Genomic DNA, 18,999 nt, shown 5'->3' with positions numbered 1-18,999 from the left:
CAACCCAGACATGCGATCTGACCTTCAGCACCACGGTCGTCCGTTCGGCCAGTGCTAAGATCGCGCGGTCGACGTCTCCTCTTCCTCCCATCACCCCACAGACACCAGCCACTTCCTCAGCTTCTGCTCAGTCGAAGACCCCGAAGTCAGATGCACGGGCCTTCAAGAAGGAACCATCCCGTGCAGACTTCCTCCGTTCCTCGACCTCCCAGCCTTCGACCGGTACTTCCACCAAACGTCCTTCTAAAAAGGCGCATAGGAAGCACAGTTCTCCTTCTCCGCCGCGGCGCCTTTCTTCTCCTGCGCCACCCAGCGGTTGCCGCCCCAGGCCGTCATCCGTTTCGCCTGGCCGCACCGCTGGTAGCCGAACATCTGGCCGTTCACCGGCGGAGGAAGCTCCCCCTCCCGGCCATCCTCCTGAGATGGCCGATGACCCTATAGACCCCATGGACGATGACTGTCTGCCTCCTGCTAGCGGCGGCAGTGCTCGCTCGAAGCCAGGCCCTAAGCGGCCTTCGAGGTGACCCCTTCTCTCATCTTCCTTTTCTTACGATGGCACTTATTAACTGGAATATTCGCAGCATTCGCTCCAACCGAGAGGACTTGAAGTTGCTGCTCCGCTCGCATCGTCCGCTCGTCGTAGCCCTCCAGGAAACGAAGCTACGCCCATGCGATCACATTGCCTTGGCACACTACACCTCTGTGCGTTTTGACCTACCCCCTGTGGTAGGTATCCCAGCTCATGGAGGGGTTATGTTGCTGGTCCGGGATGATATTTACTACGATCCCATCACGTTGCACACCGGCCTGCAGGCAGTAGCCATCCGCATTACTCTCCCCACTTTCACGTTTTCCTTTTGTACCGTTTACGCTCCATCGTCATCTGCCGTTACCAGGGCAGACATGACGCAACTTATTACTCAGCTACCTGCACCATTTTTGTTAACTGGAGACTTCAATGCCCACCATCCTCTTTGGGGCTCTCCAGCATCCTGCCCGAGGGGCTCCTTGTTAGCAGACCTTTTCAACCAGCTCAATCTTGTCTGCCTCAATACTGGCGCCCCTACTTTTCTTTCGGACACATCTCATACCTATTCCCATTTAGACCTCTCTATATGTACTCCCCAACTTGCACGCCGGTTTGAGTGGTATGCACTTGCTGATGCATATTCGAGCGACCACTTCCCGTGTGTTATCCATCTCCTGCAGCATACTCCCTCTCCGTGCTCCTCTCGTTGGACCATCTCCAAGGCAGACTGGGGGCTCTTCTCTTCCAGGGCGACCTTTCAGGATCAAACCTTCACAAGCTGCGATCGTCAGGTCGCACACCTCACGGAAGTCATTCTCGCTGCTGCTGAATATTCCATCCCTCACCCTACTTCTTCTCCACGTCGCGTACCGGTCCCCTGGTGGACCGCAGCATGTAGGGACGCTTTACGTGCTCGTCGACGTGCTTTACGCACCTTTAAACGCCACCCTACAGTGGCGAATTGCATTAATTATAAACGATTACGTGCTCAGTGTCGTCGTATTATTAAAGAAAGCAAGAAAGCCAGCTGGGCTGCTTTCACCAGCACCTTCAACAGTTCTACTCCTTCTTCTGTTGTCTGGGGTAGCCTGCGCCGGCTATCTGGCACTAAGGTCCACTCCCCTGTTTCTGGCTTGAAGGTCGCGAATGAAGTCCTTGTGGCCCCTGAGGCTGTCTCCAATGCCTTCGGCCGCTTTTTCGCCGAGGTTTCGAGCTCCGCTCATTACCACCCTGCCTTCCTCCCCCGCAAACAGGCAGAGGAGGCGAGGCCACCTAACTTCCGCTCCTCGAATCGTGAAGGTTATAATGCCCCATTCACCATGCGGGAACTGGAAAACGCACTTGGCCGATCACGGTCCTCCGCTCCAGGGCCTGATTCTATTCATATCCAGATGCTGAAGAACCTTTCTCCTGCGGGTAAAGGTTTTCTTCTTCGTACTTACAATCGCATCTGGATTGAGGGACATGTTCCCGCATGCTGGCGCGAGTCTATTGTTGTCCCGATTCCTAAGCCGGGGAAGGACAAGCACTTGCCTTCCAGTTATCGACCTATCTCGCTTACCAGCTGTGTCTGTAAAGTGATGGAGCGAATGGTTAACTCTCGATTGGTTTGGCTGCTCGAGTCTCGACGCCTACTTACCAATGTACAATGTGGATTTCGAAGGCGCCGCTCTGCTGTCGACCATCTGGTTACCTTGTCGACCTTCATCATGAATAACTTCTTGCGGAAGCGCCCGACCGCGGCTGTGTTCTTTGATTTGGAGAAGGCTTACGACACCTGTTGGAGGGCGGGCATTCTCCGCACCATGCATACATGGGGCTTTCGCGGTCGCCTCCCTCTTTTTATTCGTTCCTTTTTAATGGATCGACAGTTTCGGGTACGTGTGGGTTCTGTCCTGTCCGACACCTTTCGCCAGGAGAATGGGGTGCCACAGGGCTCAGTTTTGAGCGTCGCTCTCTTCGCCATCGCGATCAATCCAATAATGGATTGCCTCCCAGCTGATGTATCAGGCTCCCTTTTCGTGGACGATTTTACCATCTATTGCAGCGCGCAGTGTTCACGTGTCTTGGAGCGCTGTCTTCAGCGTTCTCTTGACCGTCTTTACTCCTGGAGTGTCGCCAATGGCTTCCGTTTTTCTGCCGAGAAGACGGTCTGTATTAACTTCTGGCGCTACAAAGAGTTTCTCCCACCGTCCTTACGACTCGGTCCCGTTGCTCTCCCACTCGTGGAGACAATCAAATTTTTAGGCCTTACCTTTGACAGGAAACTTAGCTGGTCTCCACATGTGTCATATTTGGCCGCCCGTTGTACCCGTTCTTTAAATGTCCTCCGTGTTCTCAGTGGTATGTCGTGGGGAGCGGATCGAACCGTCCTCCTTCGCCTATATCGGTCGATCGTCCGCTCCAAGCTGGATTATGGGAGCTTCGTATACTCCTCTGCACGGCCATCCATCTTACGCCGCCTCAACTCCATACAACATCGGGGTTTACGACTTGCGATCGGAGCATTTTATACCAGTCCCGTAGAGAGTCTTCATGCTGACGCTGGCGAATTGCCACTCACCTACCGGCGCGATATACTGCTTTGTCGGTATGCCTGTCGGCTACTGTCAATGCCCGACCATCCTTCTTATCGTTCCTTTTTTGACGACTCTCTTGACCTTCAATACGGGTTGTATGTCTCTGCCTTGCTACCCCCTGGAGTTCGCTTTCGTCGCCTCCTTCAACACCTTGATTTTTCACTCCCTGCAACCTTCCGAGTGGGCGAGAGCCGCACGCCACCTTGGCTCCAGGCTCAGGTCCGCGTTCACCTCGACCTCAGCTCGCTCCCAAAAGAGGTCACCTCCGGTTCGGTCTACCACTCCCGTTTTTTGGAACTTCGCTCGAAGTTCAACAACATGACTTTCATTTATACAGATGGCTCTAAGACCAATGACGGGGTCGGGTGTTCCTTTATTTTCGGGGCACAAAGTTTCCAATACCGGCTCCATGGCCATTGTTCGGTCTTCACAGCTGAGCTCTTTGCCCTCTACCAGGCTGTTCTGTACATCTGCCGCCACCGACATTCTGCTTATGTCATCTGCTCAGATTCCCTGAGCGCCATCCAGAGCCTCAGTGATCCGTACCCGGTTCACCCTTTCGTACACCGGATCCAACGCTCTCTTCAGCAGCTGGTGGACGTCGGTACGCCGGTTAGCTTTATGTGGGTTCCTGGCCATGTCGGTATCCCTGGGAACGAAGCTGCAGATGCCGCGGCCAAGGCTGCGGTCCTCCAGCCTCGGACAGCTTCTTGTTGTGTCCCTTCGTCCGATTTTAGCAGGGTCATTTGTCGGCGCGTTGTGTCGCTGTGGCATGCCGATTGGGCTGCACTTACCGACAACAAGCTTCGGGCCTTAAAACCTCTTCCCGTGGCTTGGACGTCCTCCTCACGCCCTTCTCGGCGGGAGGAGGTCGTTTTAGCAAGGTTAAGAATTGGACACTGCCGGTTCAGCCATCGCCATCTGCTGACGGCTGCGCCGGCGCCGTTCTGCCCATGTGGGCGCTTGCTGACGGTTCGTCACATTTTAATGTCCTGTCCCGATCTTAAAACACTGCGCCTCGATCTTAACCTGCCTACTACTTTAGATGCCATTTTAGCGGATGACCCACGAGCAGCTGCTCGTGTTCTTTGTTTTATCAATTTGACGAACCTCGCTAAGGACATTTGATGATGTTTTTTAATCCTATGCCTGTCAGTCTGTCTTTTATTGTGTTTTCCCTTTTAGTTGTTGTTGTCAACTTGTGCCTCGCGGTGCATTCTTAGAGTAGTCAGGGCGCTAATGACCATTGAAGTTGTGCGCCCGAAAACCACAAAAAAAAACAAAAAAAAAAAAAAAAATTAAATCTCATTTTTGTGGAACACACTGAGGACAATATGTAGGTCTCCAGGCTTTCTTGGCCGTTGTCATTGAAGTTAAAATCTTCTGGATTATTAGCCACGTCCTTTTTCTCCACTGCTGTAGCATTAGTAGACACCAGAAGATCCTGAAGAAAATCGCAGCGGAGGCGTCGGAACGTAGATTATTTTAGAGGAAATATGACAGGTCCTAATAACCCAGAAGATTTTAAATACACTGAGGACCAGTCATAAAGTTGAATCCTTAAATAAGACGAGATCTGGCTTCCTCATTGCGAAGACAAATTCCGCCAGCCAGTCGGGCTCCTTCCATGTCTGCAACCGTTTAGCATACATCCCAGTAAATATCACTAATTAAGAGTCCGTCAATATGACACGGGGTGTAACGTTTCACTGAGACATTATTCTCAAGTCCTAAGATAAACTTAGGGCTAACCTGTAACGGTGTGAAATGCATTTTGTCTGGCGTGTAGACATTGGTGCTCTTATCCTGGTCCTTTAAGGAGATCCTGTGCCAGAGAAAGTGAAGGTGACTGTATACAGATGCAACGTCGAACCATACATTCCACTTCCAGTGCTTTCCTTATGTTCCATAAAGTTCGGTCACAGGTCCTCGAGGAGCAATGCGAAGTTCCATCTGTGGTGACAGTAGACGACCTCTTCATTTCAGGAGCCCTTGCACTCCGTTCCGTAATTGGAAAACTGCTCTGGTCTAAATTCTCCTTCTCTGGAATGTCCTGTGTGAACAAAGGAAATCAAGAATCCAGGAAATTAAGGTCCTTCATCATCTCAGCTGCTCTTGAGGCCCAGAAGATGTCTGACAGACTTCAGTCTTTGAATCTCTCACCTACCTTTTGCTTTAGTTAAGTCTTCCCTTCTCTCCCCTTCACTTTCCTCCCACCCAGTGGCTCCCATCCCTTCCCCTCGAGGAACTCCTCCTCCTCCTCCTCCTCCTCCTCCTCCTCCTCCTCCTCCTCCTCCTCCTCAAAGAAGAAATCCTCTTCTCTGCATCCTGCTGGAGACAGGGCTCCATCTCCGAACAGCCCTCCCCGGCGTTCTCAACACAGGAATCCTGCTATCTTCGCTCGAATGAGAGACAAAGGCTTTGAGGACCCCAAAGCCACTCTCTGCCCGATTTGGATGTCGTTGCCACTTATCCCCTTACTGATAACACCTCAGTCCGTCAAAGGGAGAAAAAGCTGTGCAAGTCCATGGACTGAGCAAGTCACAGGGCCCAGCATGCTGGTGGTGCTTCGTCCCTCCCCCTTCAGACTCCGAATTAGCCCCAGTTTTTATGGATGCGTCCCATTCTCGTCGGTGACAACCACTGACAGCGACATGACCTCTCGGCTTCATGACTAACCTAGACTCTTGCCACACGATAATCCAATGGAATGACAACAGATACTACTGTCACCTGTCTAAAATGCGACGACTTGTTTCCTGTTATTCTGCAGTCTGTCTTGCTCTTCAAGAAACACGCTTGCTTGATGACAATTCGCCAATGTTTAGAGGCTATCTGGCAGTCCGTCAAAACTTTCCCACCCCCTAGATAGCATCTGTCAGTGTCTACACTTTCGTCCACACCAATATCATCAGTATTACTGTATTGTGTGATTATATGATAACGGAACAAACACTGGTAGCAGTTACTTCTGTAAAATATCTGCGAGTATGCGTGCGGAACGATTTGAAGTGGAATGAACATATAAAATTAATTGTTGGTAAGGCGGTTGCCAGGTTGAAATTCATTGGGAGAGTCCTTAGAAAATGTAGCCCATCAACAAAGGAGTTGGCTTAAAAAAAACACTCGTTCGACCTGTACTTTAGTATTGCTCATCAGTTTGGGATCCGTACCAGGTCGGGATGACAGAGGAGATAGAGAAGATCCAAAGAAGAGCGGCGCGTTTCGTCACAGGGGTATTTTGTAAGCGTGATAGCGTTACGGAGATGTTTAGCAAACTCAAGTGGCAGACTACAAGAGAGGCGCTCTGCATCGCGGTGTAGCTTGCTGTCCAGGTTTCGAGACGGTGCGTTTCTGGATGAGGTATCGAATATATTGCTTCCCCCTACTTATACCTCCTGCTGAGATTACGAATGTAAAATTAGAGATATTCGAGCGCGCACGGAGGCTTTCCGGTAGTCATTCTTCCGTCGAACCATACGCGACTAGAACAGGAAAGGGAGGTAATGTCAGTGGCACGTGAAGTGCCCTCCGCCACACACCGTTGGGTGGCTTGCGGAGTATAAATGTAGATGCAGATGTAGTTAAGAGTCACTTTCATACGACCCTGAAAGTAATAGCGGTAAGAGTGCTAACGATCACGGCAATCGCCATTTGCAATGTCTACCTTCCTCCAGGTAGGTCACTTCCTTCTATTGAACTGTCTACATCGACATGATTACTCTGCAATTCACATTTAAGTGCTTGGCAGAGGGTTCATCGAACCACAATCATACTATCTCTCTACCATTCCACTCCCAAACAGCGCGCGGGAAAAACGAATACCTATATCTTTCTGTTCGAGCACTGATTTCTCTTATTTTATTTTGATGATCATTCCTACCTATGTAGGTTGGGCACGACAGAATATTATCGTATTCGGAAGAGAAAGTTGGTGACTTTGCTTTAAGGACTTCCATCCCAACACGCGTATCATATCTGCCACACTCTCTCCCCTATTACGTGATAATACAAAACGAGCTGCCCTTTTCGGCACCCTTTCGTTGTCCTCCGTCAATCCCACCTGGTAAGGATGCCACACCGCGCAGCAATATTCTAACAGAGGACGAACGAGTGTAGTGTAAGCTGTCTCTTTAGTGGACTTGTAGCATATTCTAAGTGTCCTGCCAATGAAACGCAACCTTTGGCTCGCCTTCCCCACAATATTATCTATGTGGTCTTTCCAACTGAAGTTGGTCGTAATTTTAACACCCAGGTACTTAGTTGAATTGACAGCCTGGAGAATCGTACTATTTATCGAGTAATCGAATTCCAACGGATTTCTTTTGGAACTCAGGTGGATCACCTCACCCTTCTCGTTATTTAGCGTCAACTGCCACCTGCCACACCATACAGCAATCTTTTCTAAATCGCTTTGCAACTGATACTGGTCTTCGGATGACCTTACTAGACGGTAAATTACAGCATCATCTGCGAACAACCGAAGAGAACTGCTCAGATTGTCACCCAGGTCATTTATATAGATCAGGAACAGCAGAGGTTCCAGGACGCTTCCCTGGGGAACACCTGATATCACTTCAGTTTTACTCTATGATTTGCCGTCTATTACTACGAACTACGACCTTCCTGACAGGAAATCACGAATCCAGTCGCACAACTGACACGATACCCCGTAGGCCCGCTTGTGAAGAACGGTGTCAAAAGCTTTCCGGAAATCCAGAAATACGGAATCAACTTGAGATCCCCTGTCGATAGCGGCCATTACTTCGTGCGAATAAAGAGCTATCTGTGTTGAACAAGAACGATGTTTTCTGAAACCATGCTGATTACGTATCAATAGATGGTTACCTTCGAGGTGATTCATAATGTTTGAACACAGTATATGCTCCAAAACCCTACTGCAAACCGACCTCAATGATATAGGTCTGTAGTTCGATGGATTACTCTTACTACCCTTCTTAAACACTGGTGCGACCTGCGCAATTTTACAATCTGTAGGTACAGATCTATCGAAGAGCGAGCGGTTGTATGATTGCTAAGTAGGGAGCTATTGTATCAGCGTAATCTGAAAGGAACCTAATCGGTATACAATCTGGACCTGAAGACTTGCCCGTATCAAGCGATTTGAGTTGCTTCGCAACCCCTAAGGTATCTACTTCTAAGAAACTCATGCTAGCAGCTGTTCGTGTTTCAAATTCTAGAATATTCCATTCGTCTTCCCTGGTGAAGGAATTTCGGAAAACTGCGTTCAATAACTCCGCTTTAGCGGCACAGTCGTCGGTAACAGTACCATCGGCACTGCGCAGCGAAGGTATTGACTGCGTCTTGCCGCTTGTGTGCTTTACCTACGACCACAATTTCTTGGGGTTTTCTACCACATTTAGAGACAGTTTCGTTGTGGAACCTATTAAAGGCATCTCGCATTAAAGTCCGTGCCAAATTTCGCGCGTCTGTAAATTTTAGCCAATCTTCGGGATTTCGCGTTCTTCTGAACTTTGCATGCTTTTTCCGTTTCCTCTGCAACAGCGTTTTGTGTACCATGGGGGATCAGTTCCATCTCCTACCAGTTTGAGGTATGAATCTCTCAATTGCTGTTGCTACTATATCTTTGAATTTGAGCCACATCTCGTCTACATGTGCATAGTCAGTTCGGAAGGAATGGAGATTGTCTTAGGAAGGCTTCTAGTGACACTTTATCCGCTTTTTTAAATGAAATTATTTTGCGTTTGTTTCTGGTGGATTTGGAAGAAACTGTATTGAGCCTACTAGCTACAACGACCTTGTGATCATTAATCTCTGTATCTGTCATGATGCTCTCTATTAGCTCTACCTCAACACTGCAACTCCCGCCCCCTTTTCTCCTCCTCGGGGACTTTCTTGCCTACCACCCACTGTGAGGGAGCGCCACTTAAAAGGGTAGTGGTAATTGACCAGCTTATTACAGACTTCGATTTGTCTCTCTTCAATGACGGTTCCCGTATCCACCTCAGTGCCGCTAATGGCACCTTTACTGCTATCGATCTCCCTTTTCTCCCCCCCCCCCCCCCCCCTGCCCTACCTCTCTTATGGCTTCCATACATTGGTCATGCCATGATGGCCATGATTATATAGGTAACAGCAGCCGCTTCTCAGTGATTCTATCACCACCGTTCAGCCGCAGGTGGACAGGCTACCACATGGGGCATTCTGCAGTCACTTGGCCTGACACCTCTCTCTCTGTATTAATGCGGTCGTGCAAGACGTCTCTGACAATATTCTTCATGCTGCTGGTACTACCATCCCCTATCCACAGGTCCCCTCCGTCGTCGACTGGTACTGTGATGGACCAATGCCACAGCAGTCACTATCGCAGACCTCCGACGGGCACTCCAGCGATTTAAACGACATCTTCACAGACCAGCCTTATCACTATTCAACGTCTCTGTGCTAAGGCCCGCTACCTTATTAAGCAGTATAAAAAGGAATGCTCGAAGCACTGTTTCCTTCCTCCCAGGTTTGGTTCCAACTCCGTAACCTTCTGGACGGCCATCGGAAATCACTGTCCACGGTCTTAACCAAACGGGTGCTCTGTGGACTGATTGTTCGTTGCAGAACATCTCATGACATACTTTGTGAAATCAGCCACCTTTCTCCATCAGAAACGACATGTTGAAGAAACGCCGGCCTCGGTGGTCTCGCGGTTCTAGGCGCGCAGTCCGGAACCGTGCGACTGCTACGGTCGCAGGTTCGAATCCTGCCTCGGGCATGGATGTTTGTGATGTCTTTAGGTTAGTTAGGTTTAAGTAGTTCTAAGTTCTAGGGGACTGATGACCACAGCAGTTGAGTCCCATAGTGCTCAGAGCCATTTTTTTGTTGAAGAAACGCCCGTCTGTTTCAACTTACAGCAAGCTGAAGCATATAACGAACCATACACTGAATGGGGATTCATGCAGACGCAGATTACATCCACAACCAGATGATCCGAAACTTGAACGTTACCCGGAGGTAACATCTACTCAGGGCCTTCAATTGCATTTGGCTTACAGGTGCCTTCACCTCTCAGTGGCGTGACAGTATTATTATCCCCATCCTTCAGCCTGGGAAAACCCTTCGACAGCTACAGACCAATTAACCTGACCAGGGTACTTCGTAAATTGCTCGAGATAATGGTTAGCTTTAGATTATCCGATTATGTAGGTCACTCGAATCTCGGGGCCTTTTGTCCCTGTATCTTTCTGGCTTCAGAGAAGGACAATCATCAACTTTGTACTCAGATTGGATACAGCAATTCGCCAGGCTGTTACTAAGTGCCGACACGTTGTCATGGTTGTCTTAGACCTACATACAGCGTAAGGCGGGGATTGGCACCTTCACATTTTAGTTACCCCGTATGACTGGGGCTCCCAGTCGGTAGATTCTGCTGGGCGCCAGCTCCAAAGGCCATCTGACGGGCCTCTGCGTGGGCCCTCTCCCATGGCTTCCTCCAATACGCGTGTTATGTATTTCTGCCGTCGACCCACAGTACACCAGCGTCTAGATATTGTAGCACAGCCCCGTTTCTTGGGCCTTCTTGTCGATAAGAAGCTGACGCGGCTGCCCCTTACTCGCCACCAGAAGGCTACCTGCATGCGGAAACTTAACGTTCTCCGCCTCCTGCCCCCCACATCTTTGGGTGCTGACCATGCTACTCTTACCTGTATTTACTGCGCTATGGTTCTGTCCATGCATCATTATGATTGTCAGGGTTGTGGCTCAGGGCTCCTTCCACTCTAAACCGACTCGACCTCTGACTATCGGTGCACTTCGTACTAGTCCCGTAGAAAGTCTCCCCGCAAAAGCAGCAAGGATTCCACCTCTACAAATACGACGGATGGTATGTATGTTTGCAAGTGGAGATATTCAGCCGCCATGTAATTGTTAAGACTTCTGCTGAAACCTTCAGCTGTAGTTATTTGCTCTAGTGTCACACTGTTAGTAGCTGTCGATGTGGACTTGATTCTTGACGCAAATCATCATACAAAGTTAATATTTTGATGGTTACGTACTGTGGTTGGCTTAGTAAATTACTTCTGTTGAGATTATGGTTTAAATTTCCTGCTGTTTATGCCAGCTAAGCTTGACACTGGTAATTGACAGAAACTAGTACCGAATTGTGCAAACTAAATCACAATTAAAGGTTTCACCATTAATTTTAACAAATACGGTGGAGCCAACTCGTGGTTTCTCACGCTTACCATTCGATGATCTCTGACCATCCTAGATACCCCATCCCCTTTGCAAACGATGGGCGCCTCCCTCCTAATACCCGCCCTCGGGTGGGATTGCCGGTTGGAATGCGTCTCATTTCCCTGTGTCGAGATCTCCACTTCCACTCACTGGAACGTGCCTCGTGTATTCCCTCCCGCACACCCCTCCCCCCAGGTGGCGCCTAGAACAGGGACTAGGACCCAACTATTCCTGAGTACTAAGATCTCATTCCCCCTGTGATATTCCGGCGCCTTGTACTTCCCATCTTCAACACTGATGGTTCGAAAACGATAGATGAGGTTGTATACGCTTCTACGTCTCCTTCTGCCATGGAATACCATTTTTTGTCGGGATTATGTAGTGTATTCATAGCAGAGCTGCTAGCCGTTAACAGGACCCTTCGTTTTATTACTCAGGCCTCCTTCCACGGTGTTTCAATATGTACCGACTCAACGAGCAGCACAAATTGGTCTCTGCTATCCATGACCTTCTCTCAGCCCTTGGCCATGCTGCCTTGTCTGGGTCCCAAGCAGTGTGAGCATCCGAGGGATGAAATGGCTGACCATTTGGCTACAGAGGTAGATACCTACTCCCCCCCCCTCCCAATCCCATTCTCCTTCATGATTTCAGGTTTAGATATGTGGATATACAACAAAAAGCTACTGTTCTCTCTAATAAACTCCGCACAATCAAGGAGGCTACAGCAGTTCAGCGCTCTTCCTTTCGCTCCTCTCAGGAGTAGTCCACTTAAAACATTATACTATAGCGGAGAAATCCGCAGCTCGTGGTCTAGTGACTAGCGTTGCTACCTCTCGATCACGGGGTCCTGGGTTCGATGCCCGGCCAGGTTGGGGACTTCCTTTGCCCGGGGATTGGTTGTTTGTGTTGTTCTCATCATTTCATAATCATCCTCTTCATTTTGGACAGTGGCTAGATTGGACTTCAAAAATAGTTGGACTGTGAAAAAATTGTGATATTGTACGGACGCTGATGACCGCGCGGTGGAGCGCCCCAAAAACCAATCATCATCCACCGAACAAATAGTCCTGTCACGGGAAAAATCAGGTATAACTATTAAACGGGGAATTGTGAATGTAGTACACATGTCAAAACGTGGTTACTTTCCACAACTGTCGTATTATGTTACCCCTCTCACAGGATTTGACCACGATTTATAAAGAATGGATAGGGAAATCAGACTATTAGTTCTTTTCCTAAGAGTTTTCTCGCTGTTAGAAAGAAGCACTGAATCTATTAACTTTCTGTACAAAGTTAAAGTAGTCTAATGGATTTACGGTCTCCAGTCTATCTAATCAAAGAAACGGTTAAGCTTCGGATAAGCAGGAGACCTCAATTTGGCGTACTTTCCTGCTGTTCCCTAACAGAGCTTCACAAATATACACTTGTCCGGATATGGTTCTCAGAAAGAGATAGGAATCTGTCAGCTACTGCACCCACATACGTATATAGTTTTTATGTAGAAACGCGACGCATTTTCAATCGTCGCTGTGCTGAAAATAAAATTTGGCCGGGGGAACTTCTATGGTTGCATTTTGTATAACCAATAAATTAAATACCTAAATATTCCAATAGCACAACACACATTTAAATTTGTTAAACTTCGTTTGTACCTTTCTCTTAACAAATGATTTGCCAAAAGCCAAAGGTAGGGTGTGGTCACCTCGTATCGTCCTTCAGTATTTTTATGCAACCCTTCTTCATTATTACTGAGCTACATAACTCCCTTAACTTTACTGAGCTTCATTTATAGCTGACAAAAATTTTATCTTTACTTTACTCGAAACTTAAACTTGCAAAAACCTCGGTATTTCTGAATGAAAAGTTAGTCTTTCTATCAAAGTTTAATTACTCAGTTTCACTTTGCTTATTACCACAAAGAGGTTTTACCCAACACATATCCTACACATTGTCCCTAAACGTTTACAATGTTATACAAATGGCAACTTGCACAAGAATAGAAAATTACGTACACAAAAATTTTTCGTTTCATTAATGCTTGGCAAAATACTGTTTATTAAGTTACACATTTCACATTTCTTTACAAAACAAACGTACGTACGTACATACATACATAACCAAAGCACTGCCACCTCACATATATATATTGTCTTTACATGTCACACACTACCACAAACTTCAAAAGCAAAACTTTTTTATAAGTTAGAGGAGATACTAAATGTTACACACTGCTTTACGCCGGCTACGCATTGGTCATACTAGGCTCTCAGTTTTCCCTTGCGTAACGAGGCACTCCCACAACGTGGCTGTGGATCCAGACTGACAGTATCCCATATATTAGTGGAATGTCCCGTTCTTTGGGCCCTACGTACTAAGTATAGCCTTCTAGATCCCTTGTTAATATTGGCGGACGATTCACGGAAGGTTGAAGTGATCCTCAGTTTCCTTCGTGTAAATGGTTTTCATTTCCAGTTAAAAGGTTTTGCTTTACTGTTGGAGCATGGGCAGGGTAATAGTGGTTGGAGCACCTCTTCGTGTTTTCTGGATCTGGGCCCCGTGACCACTCTCGCGAGCGAAGACTGATCTTTTATCCCTCCGTTTTTCCTGTTGGTAGACATGCTGCTGTGTTCTTGTGGGTGTGCGCGCGCGTGTTCAGCTTCGTCACCTTATAGTTTCACCCCTCTAACTGGGTCCTTTCTCTTTAAGCGGACGCAGGGCTGATGATCCCGCCTTTATTCCTATAACTCCCCTTAGTCAATCGTGGCATCTTCAGACTGAATACGCATTGAATTAGAAGAAACATGTGTCATAGATGAATAAGTGAATCGTAATTTCTCAATCGAAACCAAGAATTTTCTTCTCCCGATTGTAACCCTTTGTCCGTTTGTCTGTGGTTCTTTTTAATATATCGTGGATAATTTTCGTGTTCAAAGACAAGAAATCTACTCTTGTTGTACTGACCATTTGTTTCCATTCATAGACTGGTAACGCCTTCCATTAATACACTCCTGGAAATGGAAAAAAGAACACATTGACACCGGTGTGTCAGACCCACCATACTTGCTCCGGACACTGCGAGAGGCCTGTACAAGCAATGATCACACGCACGGCACAGCGGACACACCAGGAACCGCGGTGTTGGCCGTCGAATGGCGCTAGCTGCGCAGCATTTGTGCACCACCGCCGTCAGTGTCAGCCAGTTTTCCGTGGCATACGGAGCTCCATCGCAGTCTTTAACACTGGTAGCATGCCGCGACAGCGTGGACGTGAACCGTATGTGCAGTTGACGGACTTTGAGCGAGGGCGTATAGTGGGCATGCGGGAGGCCGGGTGGACGTACCGCCGAATTGCTCAACACGTGGGGCGTGAGGTCTCCACAGTACATCGATGTTGTCGCCAGTGGTCGGCGGAAGGTGCACGTGCCCGTCGACGTCGACCTGGGACCGGACCGCAGCGACGCACGGATGCACGCCAAGACCGTAGGACCCTACGCAGTGCCGTAGGGGACCGCACCGCCACTTCCCAGCAAATTAGGGACACTGTTGCTCCTGGGGTATCGGCGAGGACCATTCGCAACCGTCTCCATGAAGGTGGGCTACGGTCCCGCACACCGTTAGGCCGTCTTCCGCTCACGCCCCAACATCGTGCAGCCCGCCTCCAGCGGTGTCGCGACAGGCGTGAATGGAGGGACGAATGGAGACGTGTCGTCTTCAGCGATGAGAGTCGCTTCTGCCTTGGTGCCAATGATGGTCGTATGCGTGTTTGGCGCCGTGCAGGTGAGCGCCACAATCAGGACTGCATACGACCGAGGCACACAGGGCCAACACCCGGCATCATGGTGTGGGGAGCGATCTCCTACACTGGCCGTACACCACTGGTGATCGTCGAGGGGACACTGAATAGTGCACGGTACATCCAAACCGTCATCGAACCCATCGTTCTACCATTCGTAGACCGGCAAGGGAACTTGCTGTTCCAACAGGACAATGCACGTCCGCATGTATCCCGTGCCACCCAACGTGCTCTAGAAGGTGTAAGTCAACTACCCTGGCCAGCAAGATCTCCGGATCTGTCCCCCATTGAGCATGTTTGGGACTGGATGAAGCGTCGTCTCACGCGGTCTGCACGTCCAGCACGAACGCTGGTCCAACTGAGGCGCCAGGTGGAAATGGCATGGCAAGCCGTTCCACAGGACTACATCCAGCATCTCTACGATCGTCTCCATGGGAGAATAGCAGCCTGCATTGCTGCGAAAGGTTGATATACACTGTATTAGTGCCGACATTGTGCATGCTCTGTTGCCTGTGTCTATGTGCCTGTGGTTCTGTCAGTGTGATCATGTGATGTATCTGACCCCAGGAATGTGTCAATAAAGTTTCCCCTTCCTGGGACAATGAATTCACGGTGTTCTTATTTCAATTTCCAGGAGTGTACTTCTACATGAATGTTGCTGTACCCATTTGTGCCATGGTTGGTTGGACCTGAGCATGCACTCCGCCCTTGGGGGGGGGGGGGGGTGCAGAGACAGTTTAGGAGCTACGTGATCGAGAAGTAGCGGCTCTAGTCACGGAAACTGAAAATGGCTGGGAGAGCGGTGTCTGATCACACGTGACCCTTCATATCTGCATCCAGTGACGCCTACAGGCTGAGTATGAAACGGCGGTCGGTCGGTAGACTTGCGTATTATGAGGCCTGATCGGACGGAGTTTAATTGGGGCTCCTGTTCTAACACACACAAATAAGGCGTTTCAGTTACGCGACAGTATCCTCGTTTTAAATTAATTCGCATGATCATTTGGGATGTTTTCTCACTTTGTTGTCCACCATAGTCTGTTCCTGTGCATTATAGTGGTATGTACCTAACTGTTGTCGATTGGCAAGACAGCCAACCCACTATGAGAGGAAGCCGAAAGGCACGCGTTTTAGCTCACGCAGGCTGGCGTGAGGTCTGGAACAGGTCAAGGAAATGAGACTAACAAAAAACGTACATAGCTGCTGGAATACTTAACTTTAATCCATAATTTGTGAACATCGCTCTTGACGGTACATGATTTACAGCATCAATAGTAACTGGTAATGGCGCCTTGCTAGGTCGTAGCAAATGCTGAAGGCTATGCTAACTATCACTATTTGTCAGTGAACCATCGCTAGCAAAGTCGGCTGTGCAACTGGGGCGAGTGCTAGGAAGTCTCTCTAGACCTGCCGTGTGGCGGCGCTCGGTCTGCAATCTCTGATAGTGGCGACACGCGGGTCCGACGTATACTAACGGACCACGGCCGATTTAAAGGCTACCACCTAGCAAGTGTGGTGTCTGGCGGTGACACCACACCACACTAACCTCAACCGACACCTCACACTAACATTTTGTGCAGTCTTCAACTTCTAGCTCGTAGTCTTACTTGAAGTCTGCGGGACACTGTTTCTGTAGTAACTACAGGCGACTAGGGTTAGTCTCCATGTTGCTGATTGTCTTCTGGATTTCTAGGCGTAGCGCTGCCTGAGGATGGAGAGCGACACCGCGAGCGCCACGGACTCGTCGTGCGGCGCGCTGCTGGACGAGAAGCGCCACCTGCAAAGGCCGGAGCGACCCAGGCTGCGGCGGCGCGGGCGCGGCCGCGGCGGCCCCGGACACGGACAGCACTTCTGCCCGCCGTGGGCGCGCACCTTCTGCACCGCCGCAGGTAGGTTAGCCAGCGCAGCGGTTGCGGTAGCGGCGCGTGTGCGCCACTTCACGCTCCAATTAGTTCCCAGGTTTGCGGCAGCTATTCTCGTACGTCTTCGGAACCGCCGGCAAGTGTTAATGTGGCTGTGGTATGCGAGGAGCGGCAAAACATCCTGTTAATGTTCAAATGGCTCTGAGCACTATAGGACTTATATGCTGAGGTCATCAGTCCCGTAGACCTTAGAACTACTTAAACCTAACTAACCTAAGGACATCACACACATCCATGCCCGAGGCAGCATTCGAACCTGCGACCATAGCGATCGGGCGGTTCCAGGCTGTAGCGCCTAGAACCGCTTGGCCACGCCGGCCGGCCTCCTGTTTAAGTAATGAGGCTTTCGTGGCCATTTCCATTGATGAGAAACATACCTGGATTGTTCTCACCATATTCCTCTCGGAATTTCTAGTACTTCGTTTCGACCTCTATCCCAGCGTCATCTTCAGAACAGTTCTCATGTTGCAGGCTGGCTTTAACGCCCAATGCAAGCTTCCACGGCCCATAACTGAGCCCTCGGTGAACTTTAAAAGCATCATCTATGGTCCAGTGGACATTCCGCAACCACATTAAAGGATCATGTTCTCAAAGCCCTATTACTGTATTCCATTTCGATGGATAAGTTTGAAATTTGGCTCAAAACTGCTTACTACTTCCTCTGCAACGGTGCCAAAGCGTGGCACCTTGCGAAGTAACTCACGGACTCGGCAACGCTTCAAACACATAGGTGTCGACAGACGGATACAAAAAAAGTCGAGAGCTTCATCTGAGCTGTAAGGTGACTGCACGTTATCACGTTCGCATCAGATTTTGACAGGTCTGCTCAGTGGTACCATGGACGTGTCACACCATGGGAAGGTCGAAACTCTAACGTACATTTCACCCCCTTCTTTTGACGCCTCTTCTATACTCGTAGAGTTCAGAACCATAACACCAGCGGTGAAATTTCGCCCTATAATATGGGTGACCATATCGCCGCTCATTATAGACATGAAAAGCCCTGCCGGCCGGTGTGGCCGAGCGGTTCTAGGCGCCACAGCCTGGAACCACGCGACCACTACGGTCGCAGGTTCGAATTCTGCCTGGGGCATGGATGTGTGTGATGTCCTTAAGTTAGTTAGGTTTAAGTAGTTCTAAGTTCTAGGGGACTGATGCCCTCAGAAGAAGATGCCCTAGGATCGTTCATTGCCACACACTTCGCGATCGAAAGCGACAGTTCGCAGCAAGATGACCAATAGGACGATGTTCGTAAACACGTTCGCCACTGACGCGAAGCCGTGAGCGTATCAGTACTACCTGAACGACATCGTGGGGCTGCAACCCAATTGAAAGTTGCCTGACCCGTCTGTGGAGTTGCGCGACCTTAATTTTTACTCTGTTATAGAGGGGTGCAAGCGCTAGGGACCATCCAAAACCTTTCAGAACACATTCAGATTTCGTCGAAACAGAAAAGCGTTTTTATGCTTACAGAGGTTCGTAAAAGTGAACCTTTAATTTTGTCTCGCAGTGTACATTTCTGTGCGTAGCGTTTAGTCCTGAAATGTTGGAGGCAACATCAGAGGCTATAAACTCAGCCGTTTCAAACGTAAACAAGCTCAGCAAGACGATTTGATTGTACATACATAAGCAGCAGTCGGTTCTTGGATGCCACCAGACCGTCACGTAGGAACGGGCAGTCGTGCCGACGTGTTGTATGCAACTTGTGCGAGGAAGAATTTGCGCTGTTCGCTTTATTAACATCAAGGTCAACCATTTTGCTAATATCAATCCTTCTCCTCTCCTGTCAAAGTAATTGTTGTGCTTTTGAATTTGTACCGCCTCTCAGTACATCCTAGCATAGTAATTGACTTATCTGTATGAAGCCATAGTATTGGCGAGACCATAGTTTCTCGGCGTCAGTGCCATGGTCAGCTAGGGCATGTAAAGTGCCTGAACAGCATCAGATATTGAGTGATCAATGCGAGGGACA

The 18,999-nt window shown here is 49.1% G+C and overlaps 1 protein-coding gene across 1 annotated transcript in view; it reads left to right on the top strand.

Annotated features, from left to right (window-relative positions):
* Positions 1–18,999, top strand: part of LOC126203155 (lysosome membrane protein 2-like) — a 426,168-nt gene that overhangs the window by 96,663 nt on the left and 310,506 nt on the right. Inside the window, exon 2 of the mRNA XM_049937397.1 lies at positions 16,799–16,994. Within this exon, the coding sequence (XP_049793354.1) occupies positions 16,817–16,994 (178 nt within the window). The 5' untranslated portion in view covers positions 16,799–16,816. The remainder of the gene's footprint in view (positions 1–16,798; positions 16,995–18,999) is intronic.

Source organism: Schistocerca nitens, chromosome 9, assembly GCF_023898315.1.
Source record: "Schistocerca nitens isolate TAMUIC-IGC-003100 chromosome 9, iqSchNite1.1, whole genome shotgun sequence".
NCBI classification, from domain to species: Eukaryota; Metazoa; Arthropoda; class Insecta; order Orthoptera; family Acrididae; genus Schistocerca; species Schistocerca nitens.
This window is presented reverse-complemented; position numbering and strand designations above follow the sequence as displayed.